The 13,628-nt window shown below is 41.0% G+C and overlaps 1 protein-coding gene across 2 annotated transcripts; it reads right to left on the bottom strand.

Moving 5' to 3' along the window:
* Positions 1 to 639: 639 nt before the first annotated feature.
* On the bottom strand, positions 640 to 9,344 carry SNRPB (small nuclear ribonucleoprotein polypeptides B and B1). 2 transcript variants are annotated; one of them, XM_043479979.1, is made up of 7 exons: positions 9,190 to 9,344; positions 6,371 to 6,522; positions 4,567 to 4,678; positions 2,926 to 3,078; positions 2,069 to 2,207; positions 1,615 to 1,740; positions 640 to 944 (listed from the first exon to the last, which is right to left on the bottom strand). In XM_043479979.1, exons 1-7 carry the CDS (start codon positions 9,190 to 9,192, stop codon positions 934 to 936), a joined length of 696 nt encoding a protein of 231 aa, XP_043335914.1. In that variant the 5' UTR covers positions 9,193 to 9,344; the 3' UTR covers positions 640 to 933. The 2 variants fall into 2 exon arrangements, with proteins under 2 accessions (XP_043335914.1, XP_043335911.1); XM_043479976.1 differs by having other exon boundaries at positions 640 to 800.
* Positions 9,345 to 13,628: the final 4,284 nt, after the last annotated feature.

The raw sequence follows: 13,628 nt of genomic DNA, 5'->3' as shown, positions 1-13,628 counted from the left end.
CTCTGGAAAGGATTCCCAGCCTAACAGTTTCAAGCAATGCTTGAGAGTAGTTTTGTTTTTAAATAGTAAATTGTTAACATTGCTGGTGGACTGCGTTAGCCAAGAGGAAGACAGCTTTTAACAGTTCCCTTTGTTAACAAGAGGTGTCAGATCTCACATTTAAGATGTGAAAACTTCCAGAATGGTGTGGTGAACACCATTTCAGAGCTCATGGTATAGTTTAGGAATTAAGATCTTCAGAGAGGCTATGGAGGAAAATCCTAAATTGTAAAGACTTGTTGCCAATTTTCAACTTTAAGATGGAATTGTAAATTTAGTTTCTAAAGAAAATAAAGTGCTGCTTAAGAAGTTATCTTGATTAGTGCCTTCCAAAGAGGACATACCAATTCACAATCCTCACCAATACAGTATTAATGTTAATTTTAACAAAATCAGTTCTGCCAGTAGAACAGGTGAAAATGTCTGCTTACAGTTTAATAATTCTCTTGAATGAGGCTGTGCATCCCTGCAAATGAATACAGTATTTTACAAGGGAAACAGCTAAGGATTAGGGCTAGTTTTTCCAAGGCAACCCTTCTTGATTTTTATCAAGCACCCAATACATCAACAGTTTTTCTGAAAATAAACAAACATACTAGGTGCATTTATAATATTCTCTTAAAGAGTTTATTATAAACTAGTGTCACAGGCCACAAGGAAGTAAAAGGACTATGTACAGCCTTACGGGAAACAGGCAGGGAGCTGAGGAGGGCCAAGATGAGCCTAGGGCCTTGGTGGGCGCATTCCCGGGGGAGGGGGCCCTGTAAGGGAAACCAGACAATCCGGTGAGACTCCGCGAACAACGGCTTAACAAACAAACAGGTGTGGTAACGTGGCCCTGGAGAATCGGGCCCAAGCCTCTGTGGAGCTACTTCCATAACTCTGTGGCCAAGGTCAAAGAAGGCCTGAAGTAAGAGTAAGAAGTTTAGTCAGTGCCTGATCTGCAACTCAAATCCCCACCCTACCCCAGCCTCCCCACACCCGGCAATTACCAAATGATCAGAGGGGGACTTCACTGGGGCCATGGGCTCCTATGCTTATAAAGCTCAGTAACAGAAAACTGTAAATACAGTGATCAGCCAGTTTGGCCACGGGTTAACTTATAGGCCACTGTGGCTTCATGAAAAGAACCCTGGCCTGGACACTGAGCTCTCTATGGGCCTGTTTCTCACCTATAAAACAAGAGAACTGATCTACATCAGCATTTCTCAAACTGGAGTTAAACAGATAATCCATAATAAATAGTACAGCAAAGCCCAGAATCCCTCCTTAATTACTAGCCACTCCCAAACCAAAGGGCCTAAGACCTTTCTTGGTCATGCAACAAAATGCACTATTTTACAATGACCAGAGAATACTGCCTTAGACACTGGAAGTACTGTGTACCGGGAGGTTCTCACTATTCTAGGAGGGAGGGTAAGGTCCCTCTTTCCTTTCTGAACAAAGTTGTCCTCTAAGTGTTCACTTCCCTAAACTTAAGGCATAAAAGCCAAGAAGGTATGGTCAAACTCCTTCTCTCCAATTCCTAACCCAACATAGCTCTAGGGAATCAACGCCACTGCTACAGGCACTTACCTCGCATCCCTGGGGGAGGAGGCCGCATCCCCGGTGGCGGCATGCCCATAGGAGTTCCTCGTCCAGGTGGGATCCCCATTGGGGGACCCATGGGAGGCCTCATACCAGGAGGTGGGCCCATCATGCCTGCAAGAGAAAAGTCCCAAGAATACAGCTCAAGTGTCCATCATAGCAAGAAAAGAAAAAAGGTAGCAGGAAACGGACAAGACTGTTCACCACATTCTAAGACAGAGGGACCATTCCACCCTTCCAGCCCTTCCTAGCACTAGGACTTGAGCCAGAGAGAGAGCTCTTGTCTGGCCAGTTCCAAAGTCAGTCAACCAAGCTGGATCTCAGAGTAATCCTGCTTAATTACACAAACTCATCATCAGTTTCAGTCAAGGTTATGTCTCATCATAAATCCAGCTAAGGCATCTTCTATCAATTAACAATGGACTCCTCCTGGGCTCCTCACCTGGAGGGGGTGCCCCTCGGCCCATAGGTGGTGGAGGACCTGCACGGCCAGGTGGGTACTGGGTTGGGGCCCCTGCAATACTGGCTGTGGCAGCAGCTGCAGCTGCTGCAACAGTACCTCTTCCTTGTGGGGTCATCACCTAGGAAGACAGAGGAAAGAAGTTAGGCGGAACAGTGCAGTGCAGTGCAGTGTCCCTCTCTCCCCTCCAACTTGGTAAACAAACAGCAGACACCAAATCCGCTGAGCTACAACTCAAAGCATCCGACTTCATATCAAAACCTATTATGCCAGAGGAGATCAAGCATGATTTAAGTTCAATTCCTGTTTTCCAGGCCTAGGTTAAGGATGCCCAATCCAAATTAGATAAGGCATTTGCATGCTCAAACAGGACTGACAATAGGTTGTAAAAGCTATAGTCCAGCTGATCCTTGAACATGGTTTTAATCTGCCAGGGTCCACTTATATGCATTCTTCTCCCTAAATACATACTACAGTACTGTGCACAATCTTGGCTTGAATCCATGGATATAATGAGCCAACTGTAAAGTTATACACAAATTTTCACCTGCAGAGTTGGCATTCCTAATCCCCATATTGTTCAAGGGTCAAGGTTTCAAATGTTGTCATGGAAATACTTTACTCTAAAACAGCTTGTCAAAAACTTTTCATGCATCTCTTACAGCATCAACATAATGCATAATAGCAAGCTTTCCTTTTTGCTTGACTTTTCAACCATGTATGAAGCACAGTGAAATACTGATAGCTTGACAATCACAGCCTAGTTGGTCATTCTGGACTCAGATCTTCACTCTATCCTTTAACTACAGAAGCTGGCGCCCCTTCCTCCAACTCCTCACCTGTTGGGATGGACCGCCAACCCCACGGACTGGCCCAGCAAGTCCTGCAGGAGCCTGAGGCATAGGAACCCCAGCTGGGATTCCTCTACCAGCAGCTCTGCCAATCCCTGGGCCCCCAGCAGCTCCAGCAAGTGGCACTCGGGCAATGCCAGTCTGAAAAATAAATATATATGTTAATATGCTTGTGGCCTAGAGAATAATAAGTACACTTTGGAATATCATACCAAGAGAACCCCTCAGATTTACAGGACATCAAAACACCTTCTTATAAATACTATCCATTCCTATTAACACCAATCCTCCTCCATCCAAGATTATATGCCTAGCAGGCTAAAAGAACTTAAGAGTTTTAAGTCAAGAGAAACCTGCACAACTCAACCAATATGCATTCCTATGAAAATTAAATAAACAAACAGCCAAGTCTCCACCCAAAAGGGTGTCTATGATAGATTATTTGACCTGACAAAGAGATATGAGGTCCAGACCTAGCTCTGATTCTCACTTAGTGGGTGATAGTAGGGATAGTGGGCTGCAGTTCATGGGGTCGCAAAGAGTCGGACACGACAGCGACTGAACTGAACTGAATCCTACCATTCTAGTACTGTTTCCTTATCTGCCAATGAAGAGGTTTTAACAAAACTGGTTGTGGTCCTGAAGGTTTACAACTGGCTATATTAGAGTAGCAAATTCTACTGGAAATAGATACCAAAGCTATGAATAGGTACATAGGCCTTGAATCAGAAACATGGTTAACATCCTTTGTATATAAGAGTCTAAACAGAAGGAAATAACTAGGATAAACTACTCTGCACTCACTTGAAAGTATCTTTACGTCATTAACATGACTTTTGAATACAGCAACTGGAAAAATGTTTACAATGTTAAGTTAAAAAGCAGAATGATACATAGCTATTACAAGTAAAAAAAAAACCCAACATATATATATATGTGGACAAAAATTAAAACAAGGTAACAAGATTATTCCTTTAACAAACAGTATCTTAAAATGAAAAGGGGAAAACAAATTTGGTTAGATTCTCTAAAGCCTCTTCTATTTCTAAAGGGAGGCTGATGTTAATGAACCAATACTGCCTGGAATCAAATGACAGTTTCGGCACTTTCCAGCTTGTGCAAGTTACTAAATTTCAATTTGCATTATCTATAAAGTGGGAATAATTTATCTCAAAAGACTGTTACATGGATTAAATACTGAAGGGCCTGGCAAATAGCAGATGCTTAATTAAATATTAACTTAAATATTAACTATTATTCCATAACTATACAAAAAATATACATGTATTCTATTGTTTGGAGTTACAATTTTTTATGGTCCAACTAGACTGTCATCACATTAAGAACTGACCCAGGAGGCCTTAAGTGCCTCTTCTATTGACTATGTACTTCAACTAAGGAAGAGACGGCTTTAAAGTTACAAACCCTCAAATCCTAGTTCCTTACTTCTGACTTGCAAAGTAACCTCTTTAAGATTCTAGTTTATTATCCGTATAAGGGAAACAGAAACCAGAAGATACCTGTGAGTACTGCAATGAAACAGAGAACCCCACACAGGCCCCAGCTCAGGGTGGCACCTCCCTTGCACAAGGTTCCTGGCCTTGCACCGGCTCTCAAGTTCTGACTTACATCTTTTGGAGGTGGTCCCTCTACTGTCATTGAGACCAGGTTCTCCCCTCGAAGTAGCACGAGACCAAGGACTCGCTTCTCTTCTCTCTCTGCTTGTTTTGAGTTCTTTGGTCTAAAGACAGGTTTAGGAGAAGAAACAAACAAAAAAAATAAGCATTAGAAAAAGGGTAAAGTTCATGTTCACCTACCTACGGGCCCTCCAAGTCTTGTTTTACACTAAATCTACTGACAGGCTAAACTTGTAACCTCCCCCCATTAGATGGTTGTGTCCCATGCCAAGAGGATGCACAGACCAAGAGATAGGACAAAAGTCAAGAAAGCCCAGCCCTGGCTCACTCACAAAGCCACTGTGAAAGCCTTTCCTCAGTCAACTCTTTGTTGCCACTACCCTTTTTCTTCCTTCACCTTAAGGCCTTAACAATGTCAGGAAGGCAGTTGAAACAATTCCTCAAGTCAACTGAATCCCACTAACTACTTACATGCAGTATCCTTCCAGTATTAATTCAACCCCACAGAACTATAACTCTCTCACCTCACTTTAGAAATAGAAGCCATAAAGGAAAAGGTTAAGAGATTAGCTACATAGAAATTATACTTCTATCCTCAAAGAACAAAAACAAATCTCCAAATATCCACAAGCAGAAAAAGATGAGCAAAATATAAACAAGATAGACTGGGAAAAAGTAACTGCAACAAGATAGGGAAAGGAAAGTCAAAGTCAATATTCTAAAATTAAAGGAAATACAAAATACCTTGATTTTTTAAAATTACTTAAAGGTTTCGTTTTAATGATATTTTATATAAATTTCCTGTGGGTGATCATTTTTTCCTCTTTTTTAAAACCTATCTATGAATCTTATTTTTTTAAAAAAAGCATGTACTGCCTTTTCACAATTAAAAAAAAATCCTTTCTGGGTATCTTTTTTCTCATATATTTCTATGTACTTTTAAAAAATATTTTCTAATGGGCACATTTTCATTACCAGAATAAAGTTAGTCTCATTTAAAACTGTTGGCCACTCTCTAATGTGCACCTGGCACTCAGCCATCACTACATTTTCTGTCCTATACTTCTTGACCTCATGCCACAAAGGAAACAAAAGTCCCAAAGAGAATCAAAGGGAATTGACAGCCACTGGCAACATACTATGGACACTCCAGTGGCAAAAGAGAGCGGAATGGTCAAGGAAATTATATAACTTCTTTGGGCCTCAAGATGCCTTGACTGTAAAACAGAATGAAACACTAGACCACATCTTTTACTAAGCTAGAAGCTTAAGATCTGTGAGTCCTAAGACAAGGGAATTATCTAACAAATTATGGGACTGTATTCTCCAATTGTTTCTATAAATGACAACAAAAATCACTGGCCCCAAACCCACAAGGGGAGTTGAGCACTTACCCTGAAGAGGGTCAGAGGCTTCTTAAAGCAGTTTCAGACCAGGCTGCACTGTGAGAGCCCTTTAGGCTACAGCTTTACAAATAGGCAATGAGGACAGAAAATCAAGCTCTCCCCCCTTACACACCTGTGGGGAGAACATGAGAGCCCTTTACCCCAGTACCCAGGGGCACACAAAGTCAGAGAAATAAAAAGCCTGGCAGCCCTCCTTACAACTTGTACTCTGCTAGAAGTAAAGAGCAAGACTAAGGAAAGAGATTTAAGAAACTCTCCATTTTAATCTGGCCTGTAAAACAGGAGAGCAAACTGAGAGGAACCAGCCAGCTGGTCCCCACCTACCACTTGGCCCACCCACCCAATGCACTCCCCATCCACTCAGCCCCTCCCCCCACAGCCCCTCCTTACTTGATCTTCCTGAACTCATCACAGTCACAGAGGATCAAATTCATATGCTTGTCAAAGGCTTTAAAGGTGCCGATGAAGATACGGCCATCTTGCAGGATACACCTCATCCTGTAGTCAATGTGTTGCAGCATCTTGCTGCTCTTGCCCACGGTCTGCAAAGAAATCAGCAGGAATGAGACTCAGCTCTTTTGGACCCACAAACCTGTTGTCTTTCCTTAAAACTTCTGCTGCAGCCTTCTTTTCTGTTTTTCTTTCTCAGTATTCTCAGTTCTATCTTTCAACCACAGCCATTTCCTAGGAATTCTCTCACCTGTTTTCAAACCTGACCTGTTATTCTCCCTTCCCGTAAAATCATCTTTTTCATATAACAATTGCCTTTGTCTATGTTGTATATCTTTGTCTATGCTGTAGTCATGTATGGATGTGAGAGTTGGACTATAAAGAAAGCTGAGGAAAAAAAAAAAAAGCTGAGTGCTGAAGAATTGATGCTTTTGAATTGTGGTGTCAGAGAAGACTCGAGAGTCCCTTGGACAGCAAGGAGATCCAACCAGTCCACCCTAAAGGATATCAGTCCTGAATATTCATTGGAAGGACTGACGCTGAAGCTGAAACTCCAATATATTGGCCACCTGACGCGAAGAACTGACTCATCTTAAAAGACCCTGATGCTGGGAAAGATTAAAGGTGGGAGAAGGGGCGACAGAGGATGAGATGGTTGCATGGCATCACCAACTCAATGGACATGAGTTTGAGTAAACTATGGGAGTTGGTGATGGACAGGGAGGCCTGGTGTGCTGCAGTCCATGGGGTCACAAAGAGCTGGACACAACTGAGCGACTGAACTGAACTGAATGTTGTATATGTTTCAGAAGTGAGAGGGTAAGATGGCTCCAAACTACTGAAACCCATGCATATTAGAGACTAGTGGCCATCTGCCACTGTGCAGATTACAGGCAACTCCAGTGCTGTGGAACACCACCATCTCATTAAAAAGACTGAGCTAAAAAAAAAAAAAAAAGGACCGAGTAAAAGAGCTGGAATGGGACTGGCCCTAAGAACCCAATCAATGAAGAGCCTGTTATCAGAAAGGGGATGATCAGCTTAGAAAAGGAGAATGGACCCCCCAAATCAGTGATTTGTTAGTGTATCTCCAAGACTACATTCAGAAACAGAAAACCTCCTAGTAGTCAGAGTGCTAATGAGTTTGAACACATAATGAGAATATGTAAGCTGCTATACTCCTTAACCCAACAACATTTTCAGCTTCACAGCCTGCCTTCAAATGTAGTTCTGCTAATATAGAGTACATAGACCTCACAAGAGGACTGTCAAGTGCCCTTGGCAGTTACATTTCTATGAATAAACAACCCGGCATTTGTTATATCAGCCTCCCATTAGTCTGACCAGTCCTAACTCATCCAAGAGCCTTTGAGGTACCAGGCACTGTGCTTGCTATTCATCTCTGTGAGGTTGGACAAGCACAGGTTTTCTAAACCTACAAATGCATGGATCAGAATCTTGACTCTTGTCACCGTGAAGACTCAAGTTTATGTGGTGCAGTTTCTTTTACATGACCATTTTAACTAAACTGTAATCACAGCTTCTAACCACTTGGGTCTGAACCTTTACAGTAACATTTATTGCTCCATCTGTCTTCTACAGCTAATTCGCACTGGGTGCTGACTGGCAGGCACTGCCACAAACACTACTTATCTCATTTAATCCTTAAAATCAGACTTTACAGATGAGGTCACGAGGCTATAAGAGGTTAAGCTGTGCTGAAAGCTAGTCAGCCTGAATCCAGTGCCTATCTTCTAACCAACTCTCTAAACAACATCCTGCTTCCGGTACACCCAATATATAACAGCTACACAACAGTTATCTTTCTGAACACAAATAAGTACGTGCCCATTTGCTTGTTAAAAATCGTTCAGTGGCATCCCTTACCACCAACGAAATTAAATAGCATGTAAAGCCTTTAATAATCAGATTCCCGCCAATTCCTCCCACCCCATTCTTCCCTTTCTCCTCTAAGAACTTTCAACAGTGCTACCCTTCACGCTTTGTTCTTGCAGTCCTTCGGATCTATACTATTCTCTCGCATTTTCGCTGGGGGAAAGCGTGAGTCTTTTAGGACTCTGCCAGGCGCCCCCGCCGTTACTTTTACTTAACGCTGAATTACCACTCCTAAATATGTTACCCGTGTCTCCAAATAAGAGTGAACTCGGTGAAGAAAGGAAACACTTCACTGTGTAGCCCCAGGGCCTGAAAAGTCAGGCATACTCAAGCATAAATAAATGTATGCTGCACAAAAGAGTTGAACTTTTCCTCCGCTCACTCTTCCTCCGTTCCCTCCTCCCCATCTACCGGAATCAAGACTGTTTGCGGCCACAAGCCCTTCCACCTCTTTCCGCAACTCCTCGGACCCTCACCCTTCACAAGTCTGAGCCTCTCACTGGGTCTTCCTCAGTCCTTCTACGGCGTTAGTGCCTGCTCAGAAGCCCCCCACATACATTTATGCCGCAAAGTTTACTCAGCGCCTATGGGTTCCCAAGCGCTAAGGCCACTGCGCTTGCAGAGCCCCAGCGCTAACCTCGAGCGCACCAAGCGACTCTGGCCTCGGTCCCTTATTTCCAGCCTTCTCCTCCCCCAAACCACCGAGGGACGACGGTCTGAGTCTTTCCTACCCAGACGGAGGCGCCGCGGCCCGGGCCTTCACCCCCTGAGCGGCCAACCCATGACCTCCTTCCCGGTTAATCGCGGTCCCCACCCCACAAGAGACTCAGGAGCTCCCGTGCTGCTGGTCTGCGCCTTCTCACCATGGTGGCGGTTCTGATGGCTCGGATTCCCGCCGGATTCGCTTTCACGGAGGCCTAGAAGCCCGCTAGTAACTCGCTTCCCGCCGCCGCTACCGGAAATGCAACCGCGGGCAAAATGGGGTCGGGTAGAAAGCTGCTTCCGGTCCCGGAGTTGGCCCTTGAGTTCCGGCAGAAGCGCAGAGTTATGAGTTTAGAGCAGGGCGGAGCTTTGGGCGGTGCTATCTTCGGATCCTCTTTGTTGGACAGCTTCCTAGCTTCCGTCGGTACTAGAGCTGCTCCTCTTCACCCTCACCACCCACCCTCACAACCCATTCCCCCGCGTCCCAGCCCGTTAACTTTCGGTCCTCATCTCCCAGTACTTTATCCCGGCTGTCTTGTCTACAGGACTTCCGTGGTAGTTCAGCTGGTAAAGAATCTGCCTGTAATGCAGGAGACCCCGGTTTGATTCCTGGGTCGGGAAGATCCCCGGAGAAGGGATGGGCTACTCACTTCGATATTCTGGCCTGGAGAATTCCATGGACTGTATCGGTCCGTGGGGTCGCAGAGTCAGACACCACTGAGCGACTTTCATTTTCATCTCTTGTCTACAGCCATAGTCCCTGCTTTTCCGTGAGCTTACTCGACCTGCTTCTGCTCAGCACCTTTGCATGTGCTGTTGCCTCTGCCTGGAATGCTAGTCGTCCAGGTATGTGAACAGCTGACAGCCTCACCTTCATGAATTAAGCTCAAGTAACATTTTCCCACTGAGGGCTTTCCTGGCCGTCCTTTTTTAAAACTGCAACCTTCCCACCCATCCCTGTTTTATTAACACCTTTCTTCTTAACACTGATTACTAACATACTGTATATGTGTTATTTTATTGTCCCTCCGCATTAGAATGTGAGTTCAAAGGATATGAATTTTTCTTTGTGCATTGTTCATTGCTGTAGTGCCTAGAAGAATACTGCTTAGCACAAAACAAGGGCTTAATAAATATTTGAATGAATGAATTTATCAGTCAATCCCATCCAGTCCCATGACTTTTTTTTTCAATAATAACCTTTACTAAAATGTCCTAACACACACAAAAATAATGTATTTCCAATGCATTACAGAAAATATGACCATTCAGGTAGACATAAAAAAGAAAATTAATGTTTTAATTTTTTTATATTTTGAATTTCCATAATTTTTTTTTTGTATTTTTGAGATTTGGACAAAATCTGTACTTTAGTTAATAATACTATATCACACGCTAATTTTCTTATTTTTTTGCAACATAATATTTCTTTATATATTCAGAATTGGATTAGAAGTGTCAAGCCTAATTCAAATTTTTTTAATCACTAAGATAATAAACTTTTTAGACTTTTTTTTCTAGATGCCAAAATACATGGAAGTATTTCAGAATTTTAAGTGAATATTAATTAGAAGTCTAGCATTCTATTCAGACTAAGTTAAACAAGTGGAATCAAAATGTCAAATTTTTTATTTAGGCAAAAATTCACAGGTTTTCTAAAATATGTATATATTATACATACTATTTATGTATATATGTATACAAAAGTTTTTCTACTATGATTGGTAAAGACTTGAGAAAGAACGTCAAAAAAAAAAAAGAGAGAAATTGGAAAACATAAACTAAAAGAAATGGGAGCACCAAATATGAAATAGAAAAAGGGAAACAAACTAGGTAAAAGTAAAAAATAATCATATAGTCCACTTGTTTTTAAACATGGCTGCTGATTAGAAACACATCTGGAGCTTTGAAGGAAAAAGAGCAATACCTGGGCATTTGTATTTTTTTAAAAATTCCAAGAGAATTGTGATATGCATCTGGATTTTAAAAAGTGACTACAGGTTTTTCTATTAAATGGTAGTTTTACTGATACAGAATTCTACTATTTTCTGTTGACTAATCATGATGCAATTATTGTACTAAGCAAAAATCACAATAGTAGAAGACATCTATCAGTTTTCACAATCAGTAGCAAGACAAAAAATAAAAGATTATTGCAATTACAAGCCATAATGGAAACATGATTAACCTAATACAAAATAATTATTTCCAGTTTGGAGGGTTAGGTAGAGTGATGTGGGATTGTATATTTGTGTCATATATGTATTTCTGAGTAAGTCTGTACATATAAAATTTACATATCACTTATGAAGTTTATAAATTTCATTTATAAGTGGGTGAGTGATTTTAAGCTTGATTTCACATACATTGACTAATTTAGACCAGCTATACTCTGACTGCCTAAGAAGTTACAATTACTCTTGAAAACAATGTCTGATCCTGAGCTTGTATTTATTAATATATTGCTTAATTTTGACTAAATACACTCTAACTCACCTTAAGGAGAAGAGAACTGGGAAGATTACTGATTGGCTCTGGTTCCAGTAGTTTTGTTGGCACCCCATTAAAAGTACTTGTGAATGTAAGGACTTGTCTTCTGCAAGGAAAAGTAGCAATTGAAGACTATGGGACAAGGGGCACGTATATAGCCTCTGAAGCAGAATATGGGGACAGTTGCTAGCAGCACAAGCTGACACTAGACTCTGGATCTGAAATAGGGACTCAGACTCTGGAAGAGGGATAGGGACTCAGGCTCTGGGGCCAGCAGTGAGTTCTCATCCTCTGGAGAGAAAGCAGGGGCTCCGCCTCTCAAGTGAGAGCTAGGGACTGCCTGTGGAGCCAAAGTCCAGACTCAGCCTCTAGAAGGAGGGGTGTGGACCTCTAACCTCTAATGAGAGCTCTGAGGACCTAGCTCCTGGATGGAGAAGCAGAGACCGACTCAGATGAGAGAAGCAGGATGTAGTCTGTGTGGCATCAGGTGACCTCTGCAGCCAGAACTGGGGTTCAGCCTCTGTAAAGGGGATATGTGGACCTAGCCAGTAGGGCATGTGGTGGGAATTTAGCCTCTAGATGGAGAAGTGGGATCTTTAACTTCTGGTGTGGGGAGTGGGGTCTTAGCTTCTGAAATGGGAGAGTAGGACTTAGTTTCTGGAACTGAAATACGTACTCAGCCTCTGGAGGGGGACAGAGAGCTGAGATTTTGCCAGCAGTCAAATCAGCTTGTCTGTCATGAGGAAAAGACCGGCCTTTGTGCCAGGCCTGAGGAGCTCCCCCTGGTGACTGAGGGAAGCAGGAAATTTTGAGATGAATGTATGTTTTCTGAGCTTGTTTGCATACATAAAATTTACAAAGTACTTCTGAAGCTGTTTGAAATGAATGGATGATTTTTATCTTGATTTCACATAAACTCTTAGATACACTCTAAGTTATCCCAAGAAGGTCCTTTTGATTACACTTGAATCTGTACTTGTTTGAATATATCGACTGTTACATGTGAATATCTCTAAGGAGCAATAAGAAATTTCATTTGAAATGAATGAGTGATTTTGAGCTTGATTTCACCTAAAATGCTTAGAATTAACTATATTTACTCTGATTCCTCACAAGGTAAATTAAAGAATAATGTCATATTCCCTTATACTGCTTAGATTTCTCTAAATTAGTTCTAACTCATTCTTATTTGCTCTCTCTCACCATTAGAAATTTCCTTAGAGGGCAATGTCTGATTCTTAGATTGTTTATAAACATACTGTTTGTTTGTAGACATACTGTTTATTTGTACACATAGTGTAGTTTCATCTTCATTTTTAATAACTCAACATAATAAGGTACTTTTGATTTACTTTATATTAAAGTGTATGATTGACACATTAATCCACTTAATTTGCTATAAATTAAACTTTATTTGCTTTAATTTGCACAAAAATTGTACTTTTGAGGTGATGATGTGTTTCTGAACTTATTTGCACATAAAAAGATTTTTTCTTAATTTTTTAAAAATATATATATTTTTTTATTGAAGTATAGTTGGCTTACAGTGTTTCAGATGCACAACAAGATGATTCCATTATACATATACACATATATTATTTTTGAAATTATTTTCCATTACAGGTTATTATAAGATATTGGCTATGGTTCCCTTTGTTATACAGTAAACCTTTTTTTTGTTGCATATCTATTTTTAGTTAGAAATCTAGCATTCTATTCATACTAAGTCAAACAAGTGGAATCAAAATGTCATAAATTTTTTTGGTTAGGCAAAAATTAATAAATTTTCTAATACATATATTATACATAATATTTATATATATGTATACAAAAGCTTTTCTACTACACTTGATAAAGGCTTAAGAAAGAACACTTTAAAAAAAGAGATGGAGAAAATGAAAAACCAACTAAATGAAATGGAAGCACTGAATATGAAATAGAAAAAGTGAAACAAACTAGATAAAATAAAAGATCATCATATAGTCCAATTGTTTTTAAACATGACTGCTCATTACCAACATGTATGAAGCTCTGGTGGAAAAAAAACAATACCTAGGCATTTGTAGTTTTCAAAAAATTCCAAGATAATTGTGATATGCATCTGGATTTT

This window comes from Cervus canadensis, chromosome 10 (genome assembly GCF_019320065.1).
Source record: "Cervus canadensis isolate Bull #8, Minnesota chromosome 10, ASM1932006v1, whole genome shotgun sequence".
NCBI classification, from domain to species: Eukaryota; Metazoa; Chordata; class Mammalia; order Artiodactyla; family Cervidae; genus Cervus; species Cervus canadensis.
Note: the sequence above shows the minus strand (reverse complement) of the source record. Positions and strands in the feature narration are given on the sequence as shown.

Coding starts and splice junctions, on each gene's coding strand:
- SNRPB (XM_043479976.1), bottom strand. Junction 3,079..4,566: donor AGGGACCACCTCCAAAAGAT/GTAAGTCAGAAC, acceptor TTTATTTTTCAG/ACTGGCATTGCCCGAGTGCC. Junction 2,208..2,925: donor TTGGCGGTCCATCCCAACAG/GTGAGGAGTTGG, acceptor CTGTCTTCCTAG/GTGATGACCCCACAAGGAAG.